At 40.9% G+C, this 24,666-nt stretch overlaps 1 protein-coding gene across 1 annotated transcript in view; it reads left to right on the forward strand.

Annotated features, from left to right (window-relative positions):
- Positions 1–24,666, forward strand: part of LOC142143299 (uncharacterized) — an 86,013-nt gene that overhangs the window by 14,640 nt on the left and 46,707 nt on the right. Inside the window, exons 4-5 of the mRNA XM_075201024.1 lie at positions 6,351–6,654; positions 7,543–7,694. Coding sequence (XP_075057125.1) covers positions 6,351–6,654; positions 7,543–7,694 — 456 coding nt within the window. The remainder of the gene's footprint in view (positions 1–6,350; positions 6,655–7,542; positions 7,695–24,666) is intronic.

Below are 24,666 nucleotides of genomic sequence, written 5' to 3' on the forward strand. Positions count from 1 at the left end.
TAAGGCCCAGATACCCAATAAGGGTCACCTCCTGCACATCTAGGCCGCTTTTATATTGAACATTGAGAAGATTCCTCAATGCTATAGGTAATGGCAGGAGATTATCTTGAGTGGTCTGTTTATTTAGCAGTGGATCGCTGTTTGCTTGATCTTAGATTGACAATGAAAGAGCCACCACTGGTTGGGTTTCTGCTAATTTTGGATGTCAGGAGGGGTACAGCCATAAAGGGATAATAGTAAGAATAGTTTGCTGGTATCAGTTTATATACCCATGTTTTTCCATTAGGAGCCATATTCCATTGGACATACTGTGTGTGCTGAGCTGCTTGGTAGCACCTTTTGAAATTTAGAACACTCAGTCCACCACCCTGGGAGGGTCTTTCTAAAATTTTTAGGTGGATCCTGGGGCATTTTAATGGTCTTAATGCGCACTACCCAAAAGATGAATTGAGGCTACTTTTAATATTAGATAAGAGGTGGAGAAAATTTACCTGGTAGAGCTGATGATAAACTTTTATTATTTGTACACCAAATACTTAAATTTTTAAAGATGTCATCTGAAGGGAAATAAAGATTCTAAGAAGGACTTGATGTGAGGGGTGAAGTGAAAGTCTAGAACCTCTGTTTTTTAAGTGGTAAATTCATACCCAGAAAGAGAACCATAAATCACAATTTATGCCAGAGGAGCTTGAAGAGATTTTGGTAGCTTGGTAACAGTCAGGAGGATATAGTCGATGGATGGGGAGAATTTGTTTTCTATTTTGCCTGATTTAATTCCTGAAATATCTTTATTACAATAGTTAGCACAATGGGCTCAATTCCAGAAGATAAGGGAGGTAGAGGGTAGCCTTTTTTGTGCCATTAGTGATTTCAAATGGGTTATAGGCTACAACATTGGCCGGCAACATAGAAGTGATTCAATGCTGATAAAGGATTTTCCTGTGAAATCCATGTGAAGGAAGGTGTGAAACATGAAGGGCCAGGATATCGGATCAAATGTCTTCTAGGCATCCAGAGCTAAAACAAGAGAAGGAAGCTTACATTTGTTTGTATAGTGAATTAAGGCTATTGTCCACCTGATATTGTCCAGGACTAGTTGGCCTGATACAAATTCACCTCAATCCATGTGAATTAAGAATGGGAGAAGGATGTTTAACCGGTTGGCTAAAATTGTTGCAAAAATGTTTAGCTCTACATTTAGTAATGAGATGGGATGAGAGGCCTATAATTGGTGCAGTAAGTTCTGCCTCTCCCAGGTTTGGGGATAGCAACATTGTTAGTACGGGTGGTACTGGATCAAAGGCTGCCCATTCTAGGATGTCATTAAACCACTCAGTGAGTCTAGGAGCACCGATATCTGAGAATTCCTTATGATTAGAGGCAGAGGCAGATGGTGTTTACAATGATTTGAAAGTTTGCAGTTTTTTTTTCAGTGAAATATCTGCATCTTAAAACTCTGATGATAATTTAGGTAAGGATTTAGCCTTTAGTTAGTCATCAGTCAGCTCTGTCTGGGTTTCAGGAAGAGAGGAAGGGGTGTTCACATTATATAAAGATTTGTAGTAGTTTTGAAATTCCGATACAATATTACTTTTCTTATTAAACATGCTACCAATAGTCTTCTTTCTCTCATCATCTCCTGTCTTGACTATCAGAACCTCCTGCTGTCTGGAATTCCTGACACCCATATAGCCACACTTCAATCCATCCTTAATGCTGCTGCAGGACTGATCTTCCTCTCTCTCCGCTCCACATCTGCTGCACAACTTTGCAGATCCCTACACTTGCTCAAATTACTCACCCTTACCTAGAAAGCCTTCAACAACACTACCACTGCAGACATCTCAAATCTCATATCAAAATACTCTCCCTCCCGCCCTCTTTGATCTACCTCTGACCTGCCCTTGTCTCATCTGATAACCACCTCTCACTCCTGCCTACAAGACTTCTCCCGTGCTGCTCCCTATTTATGGAATTCCCCACCACACTTAATCAAACTGTCCCACAGCCTTCAAACTTTTAGATGTTCTTTGAAAACCCATCTGTTTTTTAGAGCTCATCTTAACCTCGATAACAATATTCACACTGTCCCAATCTCCACTCTGAGCACATTTCCTCCTCTTGTTTCAGCTGTGCTCTCTTCCACTTAGAATGTAAGCTCTCTAATGAGCAGGGTCATCCATACACTTTGTTTTCAGGTTTTCATGTCTACTTTTTTTTGTCTACCTTTTATGTCTCTGTTTTATGTATGTACTGTTTCCCCTATTGTATGGAGCTGTGGAACACTGCGCCTTACAAATCTACGATAATAATAATAATAATAATAATATCCGTGGGATGGTCAATAGGTGAATTACTGTTATCTTATCTGACCTCCCAATCAGACCACAAGCTCTTTATTATGCAATTTATTGGCCAATATTGTGTCAGTTGTGTCATGAAAGTGAATTTTTGAAGCACAAATATAACCTTAATAGTGATCACTTCCTATATTTGCTGTTCTTAAACAATTCAGACTCTCAGAATAGTCAGACTTCTTACCTAATCATCTAATGGTAAACAAGAAGTATCAGAAATATGAAAACCTTAGTTGAGCTGTCTTTGAAAGAACCTCTTACTACAGCTCAGATCTCAGACCTTTGCTATATCCAGGTGAAGCTCTACATGACCAAAGTCTTGGAATCTCTAGACCTTTAGACTGCTCCAATAACCTTGATTCAATATAAAATAGACCCCTTAGTGTCAGGAGTGACATTTATCTACATTATAAGCTATTTCAAAGGACATTTCACTTCACAAAACTGAGATCTCACCTGTCTTACTGGGTAGAAGATTTTCCACATCTCACTATTGAGACATTTCTCAAAGCATTATTGTGTTCCCTTTCTATCCCTTCCTCAAGTTTGTAAAAGGGAATGTTATATATCATCTTCCATCATGGTTACCTGTCTCTGCATTGCAGATTTATGATTGGCATTTCAGTTCTTAGTTTGTACCCTATATGATCCTCCAGTTAACCTTGAAGGTGGTCCGTCCATCAGTATAAAACAAACATATATCATTTACTTAATGATTCTTCAGAGTATCCTGATCATATATAAGGTCAGGTATAACAACTTAGTGGCTACTAATAAGCATAAGATTGGGGTTATTAGTATTATGGTTATCTTGTGGGTTATGAGCATTGTTAAGCCGCATCTGGGACTTGAACTGCATTAGATTAAGTTGAATTGCACTTATTGCTAAGAGTGACTTCTAGATATGTTTTGTATTATGTGGGAAAATTAACAAAAGTGCACTTCTCTTTATCTATGTATAATAATTCTGTCTATTACTGTGTGTTTGCCATGTGCATACAGACACTGTCTATTTTTGATTTATTTGTATTCCTTTAGTTGCTTCAATAAAAAGTAAAATCCCAGTATTACACAATGTAGACACAGCTATGAATAATACATAATTACACAATACAGAATCATACAATGACCAGCCAACAACAAATCAACAGAGTAAACACAAAGAGCACTGAGTTGCAGATCCAGCTATTGAGAAGACAGTGAGCACAACTGGTAAGTAGCACCCAGTGAAGTCGGCCTGTGCTCAGGAGCATGGGCTCAAGAAATAGGACTATGAGACAGGCCTAGAGGTACAATGGTAGGAAGGAAAACACAAGGAAAGAGGGCCCAGCTCGTGAGAGATTACTTCTTAGAGGGGAATAGGAGACACAGATAGAATGGCAATGGTTGGGAATAGAGATGGTAGTAAAGGCCGAGGCATTAGGAGGAGGAGGCTGATTGGGTTGAAAGAAGAAATTAATTTTGAGGGCAGGTTTTAAGCTTTGGAGACTAGTGGCTAATCTAGTAGGGTGTGGAAGTGTGTTGTACAGGTCCTGTAGGTGGAGGAGGCAAGTGTGACAGTGGTCATTGTAAGAGAGGGTCAGCAGAGGTAAAATAGCAAGAGAGGAAAACTAGGCAGGCAGTGGTACTGAGGATAGACTGAAGATGGAGGGGGTGCAAGCAGGGTAGTCCAGAGTGGAGGAGGTTACATTTGTCTAGTTGATAAATTACAGGAGAGTGAATGGAAGTTTTGGTCGTTTGCAAAGTGAGAAAGGGGAAGATCCTGGAGATGTTCCAGAGGTGGAAGTCGCAGAATTTGAAAAGATGTTGAAAATGGGGAGTGAAGAACAGGGAGGAGTCTAGGGTGACTCACAGGTACCTAACTTGAGAGACAGAGACAGAGTATAGTGCCTTCAATGGTTAGTTTTAGAGTAATAGTGTGGGGGTGATGGGACCCTAGAGGGGGTAAGACAATGTATACAATACAGCACCGCCGCGGACGCTTCTTAGACAGCGCCACAGCTGCTGTATACTACAGTGCCAATATTTAGGGCACTTTTTAGCGGAGGGGGGGTTTCTGGAGACCCAGAAAACCCCCCCTGCGTGCGCCACTGATGAGGTCATATAAATAAGTCCCTCTCAAACAGCACATACTCTACATATAGAGTGAAGTTAAGATGGATCTCCTGTGATCCCTCTTATATTTGAAATTGATCCAGATAAAGCAACCGCCAGTTTGTTTCAATCCGGAAAAATCCCTATTTATCCCTGGATCCACTACTGTCATTCATTTTAATAAATTACCATTTTCTGCTACAAAATTGTCTAACCCTTTCCTGAACATATCTATTGAATCTGCCATCACAACCTTCCCTGGCAGGGAATTCCATATCTTGACTGCCCTTACTGTAAAGAACCCCTTCCTTTGCTGGTTGTGAAACTTCATCTCCTCTTACCTGAGGGGGTGACTGTGTGTCCTGTGTATGGTCCTTGGGGTAAAAACTTCCCATGAAAGTTCTCTGTATTGAACCTTAATGTATTTGTAGATAGTAATTATATCCCCTTGCTTTACACAGCGGTACAAAGTTTGCAGACAGGAAGCTCTGTGACTATTCTACCACCATTGCCCACTATCATGCCATGCTAAATGGCCATAGACTTAATAGTGCCACAGCCATATAAATTACTTATAAATCTGTTTTATTGTGGTGGTGGTGGGAGGGGTCTCTGAGGCTTAGTAATATGAACGTCCTTCCTCTAGAGAGATGGCACAAGGGAATGTACGCTGTATGTTTAGTCTCAGAAGGATCATGTTTTCTAGCTTGAAGGGTGTTTCCAATTTGCTCTGTAAGGTACAGAAACACCCATCACTAGAACACCCCGTTAGGGTCACAGACGCCACTGAGCCAAAGTCCGAACTAGAGATGATCAACTTATTTTAAACTGGCTCTCGAAACCTCTCAGACTTTAGACTAAACCATTTGTGGTAGATACAAGCGTGGAGGACCAGATGGAACATATTGGAGCTGGATCACACATAGATGGTTACATTTTATATTACATTTCATTTTAAAACTTCAAACACAAGTTCAAATTTCAAATTCAAGGCATAACAGGAACTTTTATAGACGTCCAAGGCTTAAAGTTATGGACTAAATTTTACAAAGTTCCAGGTAATCATGTTTGATTGATTGATTAATAAATTTAAAGTTTGTAAATAGTTTGATCATCTCTGGTTGGAACAGAGGCAGATTTTGAACCAACCTCTGCAGCCACAGAATGACGGTGCAGAGGAATTATTGCCCCTGTACATCTAATCCACAATATCAACACTATTTACAACAAGAACATCATGCACGTCTCTCAGACATCATAACACTGTCCTAACAGTGTGACTATTGTTATATACACTATAATACTGTAATATGAGATATTACTTCTCACTAGACATGTTTGTTGGAACATTTTACATATAGAGCTGGTTAATATGTTTCATATATGGATAGTTACGTCCATACACATTAGTATAAGTGTAAGCACACAGGAAGATTTATAGCTGAATGTAGCACTTTTACCAGGTTATTTTAATTCCAGCTGTTCCTCTCATGTGTCCTAATATAGAGGCATATATTTTATGTATATCCAGGCTTTCCCCAGACACAACTTTTGTACCCCTAGAAGGGGCGCACGCAGGGTTTTTAGGGCCCCGCCGCGGACGCTTCTTTGACAGCGCCGCGGCTGCTGTATAGTACAGTGCCGCTATGTGTGGCCCTTCTTTAGTGGAGGGGAGGGGTTTCTGGAGACCTAGAAACCCCCCCTGCGTGTGCCCCTGCCTAGACCAAGATGTAAATGAAAACCTCACTGTCGTACAATTACACCACACGTGTTACTAACATGATTACCTGACGCACTGTACATTATCATAGTAATCTTATACTGTGTTATTATTATGTAGTAAAATACACTGTCTAATACCAAAACAATGTGTTTTTCTCTCTTTATATCTTTTCATAGCAGTTAGAAATGTTGCCCTTGGAGGCCGTGCGACACAGTCATCTGTATATTTTGAAAAGGATTTTGGATATTTGGCTCTGGCTGCGAATGCAATCGATGGAAACCAGGATTCTGTATATTCTCGTGGATCGTGTTGTCACACACATGTTGAGCTCTCTCCCTGGTGGAGGGTGGATTTACTGAGGTCCCACAAGATTCACCATATAACAATCAGCAACAGAGGTGACTGCTGTGGAGAACGACTGGATGGAGCAGAAATTCTTATTGGGAACTCATTGGCAAATAATGGAAATGACAATCCAAGGTGATGACACATTATACACACAGATGTCACAATAGTTACTTCAGTAAATTAACACTAATAAAGCAAATTATCAGGAGAGAATTGTTGGTAGTGAAGATCCAATTATATTCACTTACAAAATTACACTTTTGTTAACTAGCTCCAGGAGACCTGTTCCAGGGTCTAGCTCCCATCAAACCTGAGATCAGCTCCCTCCGCACTTCAGTTGGTCGCTTTACTTCCTGTGATTCCCAGGAGCCCCCATTGCATGTCTTCATCAGTGGCAATGTACTGCGGCTGCTGGCTGGGGCTACAGAGATACATGCCGCTGTTTGATACAGGGGCAGCTTCTGCAACCCCATCCACTGGAGGTGCTGCAGAAGCCTTGGGTAACCATCCCTGGTTCTCCAAGGATGGGGAACCACATTGCTCTGGTTACCATGTATGGAAACCTAAGAAGTGTGTAAATACCACAAGAGGATCCCCCCGATCCTCACTGGGCCACCAGGTCAAGGTGAAATACATTTTTATAAAACACATTTTAAAACCACATTTAGAAAGAACGTTCTATATTTGTACTTTTATTTTTAAGCACATTTTGACCTCAGTGCACAGTGCCAGGATTTAACCCCTTGGACATAGTAGTGATGGACATTAACCCTCCTGGTGCTGTGTCGTCGGTCCTTTGTGTAAACATGCTGACAGTACACGGAGGACACGGCCACAGTATGAAAGAATTGTCTAAAGTTGATGTATTAGGTAATTAGATACAATCGTGTTATATCAGAGCAGTGTTTTATATAGATGATGCATTATTTTAGTTTCAAATAACACAATTGTCACAATTAGGTCCCATAAACCGACCTATGTATCATTTACAGTTGTAGTAATTTTCCATTTCCTATGCAGGTGTGCGCGGATTACATCTATACCAACCGGAGCTTCTGAGACCTTCCAGTGCCATGACATGGTGGGCCAGTACGTGAACGTCATTATACGGGGGAGACAAGAATATCTCCACTTCTGTGAATTACAGGTCTTTGGAATTCCTACATCTGAGGGTAATTATTCTGCCTGTTATGAAAAGGATATTAACTGATTAATGACAATAATGTAATATTGCATAGAAATGATACTGGGAGATTTGCTGTCATAGGGCTCCATTCATCAAACTACAAAAATCAATAAATATTCCAGTTTAGACCACAACATTTATCTTATTGCATACTTTGGGTAAAAATAACATATTAAGGTTCACAATATTGAATTTAATATAACTACATACATAGACAAAAGAACTTTGCAGTTTAACATGTCCCATTAAGGATCCTTATACTTACACGCTACCTATAATTTAAGAAAACTATTGAAATTCTTCCATTCAAGCTCCAAAAAGCCACAAAGTAATAACCATTAAGGTAGAAGCCTTAATGGACACTGTGATGATACCAGGGTACCAGGGAGTTAGGGCTTAGGACTACTAGGTGGCTCTGGTATCTATAGGTTCTTGGATCACACAGGCAATAGAAGATGCAAAAGTATCTTTATTACAGAGATCCAGAACACAAATGTAAAACAAAAGCTATAATAAAAATAACAATAAACAAAACAAAGAAAACACCCAGAATATCACCAGACCTCACAGGAACCCCCACAGCTTCCCAAAGTCAATAATATGGTAACTGCTGTGTATATAAATTGAAATGACTTAACCAGAGTAGGTTACACAGTTCTCAGACCAAGATGTTTGCAAGTGGTCTTGATGCTGATCCTAAGGTTATCCAATGGTTGTACACCAACACACTGAGGATGCCCTGGGTCCAGCCAGCTGTAGTTCCCATCTCTTGTGTAGAGGAAGCAGAGTCTCAATAAAGCTAAACCATATTGCCTCCTAGTCAAACTGCAGCAACACTTTTCTTGGCCATGCTGGAGTACGGTTCTTGTGGCTAAGCTGCAAATATGCTCTTGTCAACACAGGTGTAAATATGCTCCTTAAAATCATGCTGCAAATACACTCCTCCTGACCAAACTGCGGAGTTAGGTCTCCCAAAATAAATTTCACACCCACAAATCCTCCTCACATGTCCTCTTTCTCATGGCTGTCGGTGATATCTCTCCTAACCCTGGGCCCCGTATAATCTCCATTATCTGCTCCTGTTCCTCGCTCCACCCCAAACCTTTCCATCCATCCCGTACTTCCAATTACACCAACCTTATCCACATCTCCACTGCCCTCTCCTTCTTTCTCCTGAGCACTATGGAACACCAGATCTGTTTGTAACAAACTAACATCCATCCATGATCTATTCATTTCTAAATCCCTCAACCTCCTTTCCATCACAAAAACTTGGCTCACCTCCTCTGACACTATATCCCCTGCAGCTCTCTCCTATGGGGGACTCTCCCTCAGCCACACTCCAAGACCTGGAAACAGACAAGGGGGTAAATGTATCAAAGTGTGATTTTGCAAATCCAGCGATTTTCTCGGGAGAGTTGAAACTCGCAGATGTATGAAGCTGAGATTTCATGCAAAATCGCCAGAGTTCTGCTTCTGTCAAAATCGCTATTTGCAAAATCGCCAGAGATCCAACTCACCACTGTTTGCCACTGCAGCTATACAAGGCTCAAATGTATGAAGCTGCGAGGAGACTTTGCTTGAAAACACGCCAGATACAACACGCTGCTTGATAGCAGCGTGTTGTAGAAACACATCACTGTTACACTGCCCTGGCACTGTTAAGATGGTAAAGAATAGAAGAAATAAAAAAAAAAAGCGTGGGGTCCCCCCTCTATTCCAGCTTAACCCTAGTGACTAGTGCTGGTTCCATGAAAATCGGGGAAAAAATTTGCGTGGGGTCCCCCCGATTTTCACTTAACCAGCACTAGGCAAACCAGCCAGGGTTGGTGGCACTATAGCAGTGGGACACGCAGCAGGGGTCCCCCTGCCATAATGACTAACCAACCCTAGACTGGTCAGCGCTGGGCTTGATTCCCTAGGGAGTGGGGTCCGCCGAAAAAAACGAGCAACCAGCCCAGTGCTGATAGCACTAGGGCTCTTCCTACTACCCCAGGGCTGTGGGTAGTAAGGTAATAATGGCGATAAAGATTAAAAATAATAAACGGACGCCATTTTGTTTTGTGAAACTACAAGTGCCAGCCAGCCAGGTTGCCCAAAATAGTGTGGGCATGCTGCTGCTTGTATAACTACAAGCACCAGCATACCCACGGCAGCCAGGGCATACTTGCGTAAGCTGTATTTACAGTATTAGGTGATTTGCCTAGCAACGTGACGGCTGAAATGCGCATGTGCGCGCTGCTCGACCCAGAATCCGCTGCTAGGCAACTGGATGAGAGCACGAGCAAGAAGTAGGACCAGTGACTGGGGACGGCGCCTGACAAATAATAATGCTGATAGGATCCACCAGAGTCCTTAACAACCAGATGGGGGATGGTAACTGTAACCCAATATCATCACAGATACTCCCCTTGTGGGATACAGGCATGGTATGCTGTCACATCCTATGGATGAATTTCGTAAAAAAAGTAAATTTTTTCATGACTTCAAATTTGGAAACAGAGAATTTGATGTTCACCTCACATATCCCTCCTCTTCAGTTTATTCCCCACATACACCTTTCACCAGTGTGCCTCATTCTTACCTGATTCTCCTCCAGTGCTTTCAGCTACACAGGAACAGTACAATTTGCATGAATATCTGAAGCTTTGGTAAAACTAACCTGAAGGCCACTGGATTAGCTATTTGTTGAATTTTGAAGGGTCCGATATATCGGAGGGTGAATTTCATGTTCGGGACCAGGAGACAGAGATTTTGAGCGGATAACCATATATTGTCACTATCAGACTGATGGTTGAAAGCACAATTCCAGCTGGTACTGGCGCAGTCAGAGAGTGGGGATGCAGTGTGTACTTTATTACCAGATTTAGCTGTGGATTGTAACCAGGTTGCGGTCCACCGAACTGGACCTGAAGGCAGCAGGTAGTAGTAAAGAAGGCAGAATGGTCAGACTAGCTGAGGTCAGCAGGATACAGATAACAAACAGATTCAGCAGGGAGGGAATAGTCAAGGAAAGGCAAAGGTCAAAACCAATTGTAAGCACAGGACAGAGTCAGGATCCAATTAGAATTTAAAAGGGAACAGATCTGAAGATACGAGCACTGATGAATATGGGTGTAGGTCGGATCTGTCCTACTACACAAGACACTGGAGGATACATCCAATACCTATGTGGAATATAAATTTGCAAAGGAAGGCAGAGAAAAAAAAAGAAAGAATATCACCTATAATTAATATAGGCTTTAGCGATAAAACAGTAAAAAGAAAAAAAATTGTTTTTTTTTGTAATTTTTTCCCCCATGAAATACACTTATTAGGATTTTCTTAATGTCTACCGAACATAAAATACATTTTTACAGTTGCTTCTGATTGCAAACACATGTTATAGCAGCATACTAGACTGAGACTGTCATCACTACTGATCAGGACAAGCCCTGTAGCTGAGGCAAGAGATGTGGCAGAAAAACAAGTAACTTTTAGCTGCCCGGAGCTTGATTCAGACCTGGCTGCGTGCGCTTGAGTGTTGTACGTCCTACTATTTATTGACTATGTTCAAAGACGGAGCAGGCAGGGCTGAGATTACTGCCTGCGTTCCAGTTCTAGGCATGAGGAGAGTGATTTTGCGTACAATAGAATCAAAATAGGCAGATACCTGCCTTGATGAATCAAGCCAGAGATCTGTTCTTCTTAAGTGTAATTAGATAGGGAAAATAAATATACAATGCTTAAGATTAAAAATAATTAACATAATGGCATATAGAGATATAATGCAATAGTTTATTGTACAATAAAAAGGTATATACAACAGAAAATGGTAAATGTAACAATTATCTGATTTCTGACATAGCAGGAATTCAATGGAACACTTCTCAATAGGAAACTGACTCCCAAAAGTGAACAAAACTGTAAGATTTACAGAACATTTTAAACATGCTTCAAGTGCCACCAGCCCCCTTCCACTGTGCTGTCAAAACTAGAAAGTCTGTATAACTGTAAATTAGTTATTTGTCATCTCTGTTCAAACACTGTTCAAGTCAAGTTTCTTTACACTGGCCTAACTTCTTACTTGATCATCCTACAAATAAGATACTACCTCCACACAATGGTCCAATGGTTTCCCTTCATTTACATACCATACATGACTTCTCTTGAAAGTATGATTTTTTTTAAAACATTTTAATTTTCCTGAGTTCTTATTTCCCTTCAGTCAAACTAATCCCAGCTGTCCTGCCCTTTGTCACTTATTTCAGATGTCCAGAGATATCACAGGACCACAAAGAATGTGAGGGGTCTGGTTTTGGATATTATTGATATTGATATAACCTTAGAGAGAGATTCCAAAAGATTGAGCTGTTACGACCTGTGCCATAAATTAGTAATGGGCACTCATCTGTAACTTGGCGGCTGGAACTCTCTATATATAAATACTTCATGTGTAGAACAGAAAAGTTTAGAAATAATCAAAGAGATAATATAAGTTAGTATCCCCCGTTCAAGTTTTATCCATGGCTGGACACTGAGTTCCTCTGAGCCACACCATGCTAGTATATGAATTAAATCACAAGCTCATATTTGCAGTTCATAGGACTAGCTTAGTATTATCATCATCACCATTTATTTATATAGCACCACCAATTCCGCAGCACTGTACAGAGAATATTTGTCATTCACATCAGTCCCTGCACGTTGGAGCTTACAGTCTAAATTCCCTACCACAGACACACAATAGTGTTAATTTTTCAGCAGCAAATTAGCCTACCAGTATGTCTTTGGAGTTTGGGAGGAAACCCATGCAAACATGGAGAGAACATACAAACTCCACACAGATAAGGCCATGGTCGGAAATTGAACTCATGACCCCACTGCTGTGCCACTAAGCCACTGTGTCGCCCAATATACTTGTATATGAAAATCTTGTTTATTACGAAATCCAGACCCTTGTAAAAGTGAAATCTAGATAACAGTAAGGGTAAGGGTAAGGTAGAGCTTCCTCTGAAGTTAATTTATTCAGAATCCTTCATCATCATCATCATCAACATTTATTTATATAGCGCCAGCAAATTCCGTAGCGAATTACAGTTTAAACATTAGTTCAGGAAACTGATGGGATAAGGAACCTCATGGTTATTTAGACACCCACAAACCCAAAACCATGGTTAAATATCAGAAAGGTTTGAGATCCCCGACATTCACTGGTTCAATGAAAGCTTTAACTTTTGTGAGTAATTTAATCATCACTAGTCTGGGCTCTATCAACTTTATCACCATGTGTGACATCTACACAATAACTGTACACAGTCAGATCCTTGTACATCCAGCACAATATCAACTTTATCACCATGTGTTACACCTACACAATAACTGTACACAGTCTGCTCCTGTACATCCAGCACAATAACACCTTTATCACCATGTGTTACACCTACACAATAACTGTACACAGTCTGATCCTGTACATCCAGCACAACATCACCTTTATCACCATGTGTTACACCTACACAATAACTGTACACAGTCTGATCCTGTACATCCAGCACAATATCACCTTTATCACCATGTGTTACACCTACACAATAACTCTACACAGTCTGATCCTGTACATCCAGCACAATATCACCTTTATCACCATGTGTTACATCTACACAATAACTGTACACAGTCTGCTCCTGTACATCCAGCACAATATCACCTTTATTACCATGTGTTACACCTACACAATAACTGTACACAGTCTGATCCCTGAACACCCAGCACAATATCACCTTTATCACCATGTGTTACACCTACACAATAACTGTACACAGTCTGATCCTGTACATCCAGCCCAATATCACCTTTATCACCATGTGTTACACCTATACAATAACTGTACACAGTCTGATGCTGTACATCCAGCACAATATCACCTTCATCACCATGTGTTACACCTACACAATAACTGTACACAGTCTGATCCTGTACATCCAGCACAATATCACCTTTATCACCATGTGTTACACCTATATAATAACTGTACACAGTCTGATCCCTGTACATCCAGCACAATATCACCTTTATCACCATGTGTTACATCTACACAATAACTGTACACAGTCTGATCACTGTACATCCAGCACAATATCACCTTTATCACCATGTGTTACACCTACACAATAACTGTACACAGTCTGATCCCTGTACATCCAGCACAATATCACCTTTATCACCATGTGTTACACCTACACAATAACTGTACACAGTCTGATCCTGTACATCCAGCACAATATCACCTTTATCACCATGTGTTACACCTACACAATAACTGTACACAGTCTGATCCATGTACATCCAGCACAATATCACCTTTATCACCATGTGTTACACCTACACAATAACTGTACACAGTCTGATCCCTGTACATCCAGCACAATATCACCTTTATCACCATGTGTTACACCTACACAATAACTGTACACAGTCTGATCCTGTACATCCAGCACAATATCAACTTTATCACCATGTGTTACACCTACACAATAACTGTACACAGTCTGATCCCTGTACATCCAGCACAATATCACCTTTATCACCATGTGTTACACCTACACAATAACTGTACACAGTCTGATCCTGTACATCCAGCACAATATCACCTTTATCACCATGTGTTACACCTACACAATAACTGTACACAGTCTGATCCTGTACATCCTGCACAATATCACCTTTATCACCATGTGTTACACCTACACAATAACTGTACACAGTCTGATCCTGTACATCCAGCACAATATCACCTTTATCACCATGTGTTACACCTACACAATAACTGTACACAGTCTGATCCTGTACATCCAGCCCAATATCACCTTTATCACCATGTGTTACACCTATACAATAACTGTACACAATCTGATCCTGTACATCCAGCACAATATCACCTTTATCACCATGTGTTACACCTACACAATAACTGTACACAGTCTGATCCCTGTACATCCAGCACAATATCACCTTTATCACCATGTGTTACACCTACACAATAACTGTACACAGTCTGATCCCTGTACATCCAGCACAATATCACCTTTATCACCATGTGTTACACCTACACAATAACTGTACACAGTCTGATCCCTGTACATCCAACACAATATCACCTTTATCACCATGTGTTACACCTACACAATAACTGTACACAGTCTGATCCCTGTACATCCAGCACAATATCACCTTTATCCCCATGTGTTATACCTACACAATAACTGTACACAATCTGATCACTGTACATCCAGCACAATATCACCTTTATCACCATGTGTTACACCTACACAATAACTGTACACAGTCTGATCCCTGTACATCCAGCACAATATCATCTCTCTTTTGCAACAATACCATTATACACATTTCCTCAGACACATTACATGCCCTAACAGCATTACTATTGTTATTAATAATATAACACTGATTCTTGATGTAAAATAATAGATGTCAGTGTACTTTTGTTGGAACACTTTACATATACAGCTGTTAATATGTTTCATGTATAAATGATCACATCCATACACATCTGTCTGAGTGCATACACACTGGTAGTTTTATGGCTGGATGGTACACATTACATTATTTCCATATTACTATCATTTCAGTTGTTCCTCTCATGCGTCCAACGTTAAATATAGATGCACATATTGTATTTATGTCCATGTAAGATAGAGAGCTTTCCACCCCTAGACCAAGATGTGACTGAGGACCTCAGTGTCATACAATCATACTACATGCTTTGTAATCATGATTACCTGGTGCAATGTACATAATAATAATAATAATAATAATAATAATAATAATGTTAATCTTATAGTAATTTATTATTGTTTTATTAAATTCACCGTCACATACCAAACTTCAATGTGTTATTCTCCCTTCGTATCATTTCATAGCAGTTGGAAATGTTGCCCTTGGAGGTCGTGCGACACAGTCATCTGTATATTTTGAAAAGGATTTTGGATATTTGGCTCTGGCTGCGAATGCAATCGATGGAAACCAGGATTCCGTATATATACATGGATCGTGTTGTCACACACATAATGATTTCTCTCCCTGGTGGAGGGTGGATTTACTGAGGTCCCACCAGATTCACCATATAACAATCACAAACAGAGGTGACTGCTGTGGAGAACGACTGAATGGAGCAGAAATTCTTATTGGGAACTCATTGGAAAATAATGGAAATGACAATTCAAGGTGATGACACATTATACTCAGATGTAACATAGGTTATTTCAATAAATTGCCACTAATACAGCAATTAATCAGAAGAGAATTGTTGGCAGATGAGATCCAATAATATTCACTTGCAAAATTACACTTATGATGGTAGAAACAGGTTGTGTTTTTTTTTTAAAAAAAAACAATATTTTTTTTTATATATAAAATGTTTTAATGTAATTCCAATTAAAGTTGTAAATTTAAATATTTGTTTAGTTTTGCTAATATATTGGCATCTATAGACACAGTATACTCTAATAGATACACAATATATACTTATATAAATTATAATATATTAAGTTCTCCTTTATAAATCTTGTACTTTGATTCACCTTTAAGGAAACAGTGACAACCTTGTAACGAAGACATTCAGGAATCACTTTCTTTCATGCTTGGAGCTAATCTGCTCTTTAGATTTTGTCATAGATTTTTTAAGGATTTGTCATAAGATTGGATCCAATTGTAACATTTGGAAATAACTGGATTGTCTTTAAAGTTTATCACTGATTTTAGTGACATTTGAATAACATAATAGAGAAGGGTCTGAAGATGATATATTATGTAATGTGTGAGTGATTTCTAAGCACTGTGACATAATTCATGTTGTTAGTTACCATCAGTGTTTTTGTAGATAGATTGTAAGCTTTCGAGCAGGGTTCTCTTACCTCTCTGTCTGTATGTATTACCCAGTATTGTCTTATCAATGTTTGTTCCCAATTGTAAAGCGCTACGGAATTTGCTGGCGCTATATAAATTAGAGATGAGCGCACTCGGATTTCCTGGATCCGAGCCCACCCGAACGTTGCCGATCCGAGTCGGATCCGAGACAGATCCGGGTATTGGCGCCAAATGAAAACCTGAAACCGAGGCTCTGAGTCATAATCCCGCTGTCAGATCTCGCAATACTCGGATCCTATAAATTCCCCGCTAGTCGCCGCCATTTTCACTCGGGCATTGATCAGGGTAGAGGGAGGGTGTGTTAGGTGGTCCTCTGTCCTGGTAGATCTCGTGCTGTGCTGTTTAGTTCTGTGCTGTGCTGTTTAGTTCTGTGCTGTGCTGTGCTGTGTTCTGCAGTATCAGTCCAGTGGTGCTGTGTGCTGTGCTCTGTCAATTTTGAGTTCAGTGGTGCTGCTGGGTCCTGTATGCTGTGTCCTGTGTCCTGTTCAGTCCAGTGGTCCTGTGTCCTGTGCTCTGTGCTTCTAAGGGCATAGTTATTTCCCCAATATTCCCAAGTGTTTAAAAAATGTAAAAAAAGTTATAAAAAAAAATTCCAAAAACTAATTAATTTTTTTTTTAATTACAACAAAATTTGAAAAACCAATCCTGCAGTATAAGCCCATTGGTACTGCAATATTACCAAGTTCACACATTCTGCAGTATCTTGTGCTACATATAATGGAGAGCAAAAATTTGGAGGATAAAGTAGGGAAAGATCAAGACCCACTTCCTCCTAATGCTGAAGCTGCTGCCACTAGTCTTGACATAGACGATGAAATGCCATCAACGTCATCTTCCAAGCCCGGTGCCCAATCTCCTAGTACAGGGCATGTAAAATCCAAAGAGCCCAAGTTCTCAAAAAATAGCGAAAAGAGAAACTTAAAATCATCTGAGGAGAAACGTAAAGTTGCCAATATGCCATTTACGACACATAGTGGCAAGGAACGGCTTAGGCCCTGGCCCGTGTTCATGACTAGTGGTCCAGCTTCACCCAAGGATCTTAGCCCTCCTCCTCCTCCCCCCCCTACAAAAAATTGAAGAGAGTTATGCTGTCAGCAACAAAACAGCAAACAACTCTGCCTTCTAAAGAGAAATTATCACAAATCCGCAAGGCGAGTCCAAGGGTGTTAATGGTTGTCAAGCCTGACCTTCCCATCACTGTACGGGAAGAGGTGGCTCGGGAGGAGGCTATTGATGATGTAGCTGGCGCTGTGGAGGAACTTGATGATGAGGATGGTGATGTGGTTATTGAAAATGAGGCACCAGGGGGGGAAACAGCTGATGTCCATGGGATGAAAAAGCCCATCGTCATGCCTGGTCAGAAGACCAAAAAATGCACCTCTTCGGTCTGGAGTTATTTTTATCCAAATCCGGACAACCAATGTATGGCCATATGTAGCTTATGTAAAGCTCAAATAAGCAGGGGTAAGGATCTTGCCCACCTAGGGACATCCTCCTCTATACGTCACCTGAATAACCTTCATAGTTCAGTGGTTAGTTCAGGAACTGGGGCTAGGACCGTCATCGGTACAGGGAAAACCTAAATCCCGTGGTCCAGTTGGATACACACCAGCAACACCCTCCTCGTCAACTTCCTTCACGATCTCCATCAGATTCAGTCCTGCAGCCCAAGTCAGCAGCCAGACTGAGTCCTCTCCAATACGGGATTTATCCGAGGAATCCTGCAGCGGTACGCCTAATACTGCCACTGCTGCTGTTGCTGCTGTTAGTCGGTCATCTTCCCAGAGGGGAAGTCGTAAGACCGCTAAGTCTTTCACAAAACAATTGACCATCCAACAGTCGTTTGCCATGACCACAAAATACAATAGTAGTCACCCTATTGCAAAGCGTATAACTGCGGCTGTAACTGCAATGTTTGTGTTAGACATGCGCCCGGTGTCTGCCATCAGTGGAGTGGGATTTAGAGGGTTGATGGAGGTATTGTGTCCCCGGTACCAAATCCCGTCGAGATTCCACTTCACTAGGCAGGCGATACCAAAAATGTACAGAGAAGTACGATCAAGTGTCCTCAGTGCTCTAAAAAATGCGGTTGTACCCACTGTCCACTTAACCACGGACATGTGGACAAGTGGTTCTGGGCAAACGAAGGACTATATGACTGTGACAGCCCACTGGGTAGATGCATCCCCTTCCGCAGCAACAGCAACAGCTGCATCAGTAGCAGCATCTACAAAATGGCTGCTCGTGCAAAGGCAGGCAACATTGTGTATTACAGGCTTTAATAAGAGGCACAACGCTGACAACATATTAGAGAAACTGAGGGAAATTATCTCCCAGTGGCTTACCCCACTTAGACTCTCATGGGGATTTGTGGTGTCAGACAATGCCAGTAACATTGTGCGGGCATTAAATATGGGCAATTTCCAGCACGTCCCATGTTTTGCCCACACCATTAATTTGGAGGTGCAGCATTACCTCAAGAGTGACAGGGGTGTGCAGGAGATGCTTGCGGTGGCGCGCAATATTGCTGGACACTTTCGGCATTCAGCCAGTGCCTACCGCAGACTAGAGGCACATCAAAAAAGCATGAACCTGCCCTGCCATCACCTCAAACAAGAGGTTGTGACACGCTGGAACTCCACCCTCTATATGCTGCAGAGGATGGAGGAGCAGCAAAAGGCCATTCAGGCCTACACAGCCACCTACGACATAGGCAAAGAAGTGGGGATGCGCCTGAGTCAAGCGCAGTGGAGACTGATTTCCGTGTTGTGCAAGGTTCTCCAGCCGTTTGAATTTGCCACACGAGAAGTCAGTTCCGACACTGCCAGCTTGAGTCAGGTCATTCCCCTGATCAGGATGTTGCAGAAGCAGCTGGAGAAAGTGAGGGAGGAGCTGGTAAACCATTGCGATTACACCAAGCATGTAGCTCTTGTGGATGTAGCCCTTCGTACGCTTTGCCAGGATCCGAGGGTGGTCACTCTTTTAATGTCAGAGGAATACATTCTGACCACCGTGCTCGATCCTCGGTTTAAAGCGTATGTTGTGACTCTGTTTCCGGCGGACACAAGTCTACAGCGGTGCAAAGACCTTATGGTCAGGAGATTGTCCTCTGAAGAGGACCGTGACATGCCAACAGCTCCACCCTCATTTTCTTCCACATCTATGGCTGCGAGGAAAAAGTTCAGTTTTCCTAAAAGAGGCGCTGGCGGGGATGCTGATAACATCTGGTCCGGACTGAAGGACCTGCCAACCATTGCAGACATGTCTACTGTCGCTGCATTGGATGCTGTCACAATTGAAAAAATGGTGGAGGATTATTTTGCTGACACCATCCAAATAGACATGTCAGACAGTCCATATTGTTACTGGCAGGAAAAAAAGGCAGTTTGGAAGCCCCTGTACAAATCTTGGCTCTATTTTACCTGAGTTGTCCCCCCTCCAGTGTGTACTCGGAAAGAGTTTTTAGTGCAGCGGGGAACCTGGTCAGTGAGCGGCGAAGGAGGTTGCTTCCTCACAACGTTGAAAAATTGATGTTTATAAAAATGAATAATCAATTCCACAATGAAGTACAGCACTGCCCTCCAGATAGTAGTACAGAGGGACCTGTGGTTGTGGAGTCCAGCGGGGACGAATTGATAATGTGTGAGGAGGAGGAAGTACACACTGTAGGGGGAGAGGAATCAGAGGTTGAGGATGAGGACGACATCTTTCTTCAGTAGAGCCTGTTTAGTTTGTACAGGGAGAGATGAATTGTTTTTTTGGTGTGGGGGCCCAAACAAACCAATCATTTCAGCCACAGTTGTTTGGTAGGCCCTGTCGCTGAAATGATTGGTTTGTTAAAGTGTGCATGTCCTATTTCAACAACATAAAGCTGGGTGGGAGGGCCCAAGGACAATTCCATCTTGCAACTCTTTTTTTGGCATTATGTGACCATTCAACAGTCGTTTGCCATGTTCAAAAAGTAAAAGAAAATGTCAACAAATTCAAAAAATTAAATCAAAAGTTAAAAGCCCAGTCATTATTTAAAACAACAGGTATTGACGTGCTAGAATTAGTGTAGTGTTAATATGTTATAAACACTACACTTGGAACTTGGAGGAGGTATTGTGGCCCCGGTACCAAATTGGGTACCGGGGCCACCCCACTACGCAGTCCAGATACTTGTTTGGTGGAATTCTGACCAGTTGAGGGTGTATTTATTATATTGTGGCCCCGGTATCAAATTGGGTACCGGGGCCACCCCACTACGCAGTCCAGATACTTGTTTGGTGGAATTCTGACCAGTTGAGGGTGTATTTATTATATTGTGGCCCCGGTATCAAATTGGGTACCGGGGCCAACCCACTACGCAGTCCAGATACTTGTTTGGTGGAATTCTGACCAGTTGAGGGTGTATTAATTATATTGTGGCCCCGGTATCAAATTGGGTAGCGGGGCCACCCCACTATGCAGTCCAGATACTTGTTTGGTGGAAATCTGAACAGTTGAGGGTGTATTTATTATATTGTTGCCCCGGTATCAAATTGGGTACTGGGGCCACCCCACTACGCAGTCCAGATACTTGTTTGGTGGAATTCTGACCAGTTGAGGGTGTATTAATTATATTGTGGCCCCGGTATCAAATTGGGTACCGGGGCCACCCCACTACGCAGTCCAGATTTTTTTGGGGGGGAATTCAGAGCTGTGGAGGGTTTTTTATTAATTATATTGTGGTGACCACTCCTCTACGCAGTCCAGGTACATTTTTTGGTGCGATTCATACCAGTTGATGGTTTTCTTATTATATTGTGGTGAACACTCCTCTACGCAGTCCAGATACATTTATTGGTGCGAATCATACAAGTTCAGGGTTTTTAAATTATATTGTGGTGACCACTCCTCTACGCAGTCCAGGTACATTTTTTGATGTGATTCATACCAGTTGATGGTTTTCTTATTATATTGTGGTGACCACTCCTCTACGCAGTCCAGATACATTTATTGGTGCGAATCATACAAGTTCAGGGTTTTTAAATTATATTGTGGTGACCACTCCTCTACACAGTCCAGGTACATTTTTTGGTGCGATTCATACCAGTTGATGGTTTTCTTATTATATTGTGGTGACCACTCCTCTACGCAGTCCAGATACATTTAGTGGTGCGAATCATACAAGTTCAGGGTTTTTAAATTATATTGTGGTGACCACTCCTCTACGCAGTCCAGGTACATTTTTTGGTGCGATTCATACAAGTTCAGGGTTTTTAAATTATATTGTGGTGACCACTCCTCTATGCAGTCCAGGTACATTTTTTGGTGCGATTCATACAAGTTCAGGGTTTTTAAATTATATTGTGGTGACCACTCCTCTATGCAGTCCAGGTACATTTTTTGGTGCGATTCATACCAGTTGAGGGTTTTCTTATTATATTGTGGTGACCACTCCTCTATGCAGTCCAGATACATTTATTGGTGCGAATCATACAAGTTCAGGGTTTTTAATTTATATTGTGGTGACCACTCCTCTACGCAGTCCAGGTACATTTTTTGGTGTGATTCATACAAGTTCAGGGTTTTTAATTTATATTGTGGTGACCACTCCTCTACGCAGTCCAGGTACATTTTTTGGTGCGATTAAGACCAGTTGATGGTTTTCTTATTATATTGTGGGGACCACTCCACTACGCAGTCCAGAAAGATACCTCGTTGCAACGTTTTGGACTAATAACAATATTGTGAGGTGTTCAGAATACACTGTAAATTAGTGGAAATGATTGTTATTGAATGATATTGAGGTTAATAATAGCGTAGGAGTGAAAATAAGCCCAAAAACTTAACTTTTGAACTTTTTATGCTTTTTTCAAAAAAAATCCGAATCCAAAACCTTAAATCCGAACCAAAACCTTCCGGCATATGTTTTGCGAAACAAATCCGAACCCAAAACATCACGAAAATCCGAATCCAAAACACAAAACACGAGACACCAAAAGTCGCCGGTGCACATCCCTAATATAAATAAATGTTGATGAATGGTAATGATGTATATAGATGATTTAGTATTTTAGTTTAGAGAACACAATTGTCTTCTTCAGCACGAACTTCCCATAGAACTGTGCTCCATGAAAGACCGTACAATAAATCTTATCATTTACAATGTGAAATAATTTTCCATTTCCTATGCAGGTGTGCGCAGATTACATCTATACCAGCCGGAGCTTCTGAAACCTTCCAGTGCCATGATATGGTGGGCCGCTACGTGAATGTTATTATACGTGAAAAAGAAGTATTTCTCCATTTCTGTGAAATACAAATCTTTGGAATTCCTACATCTGACGATCAGTGTTAAACTGGCTGAGAACATTATAATAATTGACACTGAAGTTTTTACAATTAATGATATATAAAAAGACAATAAAGTAATATAGCAAAATTTATGTGGGACATTTATCCATCAAACTGTAAAAAAACAATAAATATTGATTTCTTCCACCACTAAAATGATTTTATTGCATAGTTTAGGTATAAACATCATTCACTGAGATTCATTGAAATAAACCCTGATACCCCACGATATGACACAAGTAAAAAAGATTGTGGCACTATCCTGAACAGTGACAAAGCAAAGACAAATGGGTATAACACAACACCTACAACAGGACTCATCAGGTAATATATAAATATGATATTGCCTTTCAGAGTCCTCTGATAAGTGGTGTTTCACACTTGGGTCCTGTTATGTATCTTCATTTCCAGCCCTGTAACTGTCCTCAGATTCCTTTGTAGACATAACATGTTGGAACCGCTCCTGATCACTGATTGGCCCTTCTTAAAGGAATTAGCAGATAGATTGACAAAGTCACACCAGGGTGATGCAGAAAAACAAAGGGGTAAATTTCATATCAAATAGCAAAAAATGACATCAAATGTCATCAAACAAACGGCTGAGCCATGTATTCACACCTCTCAGTGGCTGCTCTCTCATGGATGATTAAATGTAGCTCCATCGTGGTTTAAACACTCTCTCCATCCAATCCACTGCCATATATAATCCGAGCAGGTAAACAATAAGTATAGCCTCATTCTTATCACTCATATACTGAGATATGAACCTAAATTTCCTGTAAATGCATGTTATCAGACACCCTGCTCTAGTTGTAAACACTATATGACCTCCAGCAGAGCAGTCACTGCCCCGTGCCTGAAGGAAAGTCAAAATACCATATGAACATGTCATAAATACTATGTAAGATTAAGTGAGCAATTATAGTTATGTGACACCAAGATTTTTCATATGAAACTTGATAGGTTGGGGCAAATAATGCAGAACCAGACTTGCTACACAGTAAGTTAGACATAAAACCTTGCACAAAGCCCTAACTTTAAGTATTCATTTTTTGGCCGCTTCAAAGGCCAGATCTTCTTGTCTCTTAATAAAAATAACACGTCTTATACTGGAAGAAATCTAGTATAACCGAAGTAAGCTGGAAAGGGGAGGAAAAAGAGAGTGTCTTTTTAAAGAGTTACCCCAGCAAGAGGTGGTGGTTAGTGACATTACTTCAGTTTCTTACAGGCATTGGGCTACAAATATGGAGTTGAGGCTTCAGAGGAAAAGTGTAGACAACGTAGGACCTGTTCATGTGACATTGCAGTATTCTGCCAGATTACAATCATTCCAGCAAGGGAGGAGCTGTTGTAGGGGTTTGAGGGATAAAACTGGTACAGAAAAGTTTGGACTGATATAGAAATTTGTCCTCAGTAGAATAAATGTGACATACCCACCAGTGCTGACCATTAGATTTGATGCAGATTAATGGGTGGGATGGCTGCATTAAAGCTTAAATAATAGATTTCTTGAGCTGGGTTACAATGTATAGTTGCTGGCAATGTATAATCTAGACCTTGACTGGCCCAATATCTAGAAATGTAATATTAAAAAATATAATTTAAACGAGTGTTAATATACATTACAAATGGTGACTATAGTTGCACTGACTCATCACAATTAGTAATAAAACCATCAGTGTAGTGACAAAAAACATAATGTGAGATCT

The sequence above is a fragment of the Mixophyes fleayi genome, chromosome 3, assembly GCF_038048845.1.
Source record: "Mixophyes fleayi isolate aMixFle1 chromosome 3, aMixFle1.hap1, whole genome shotgun sequence".
In the NCBI taxonomy this organism is placed as follows: Eukaryota; Metazoa; Chordata; class Amphibia; order Anura; family Limnodynastidae; genus Mixophyes; species Mixophyes fleayi.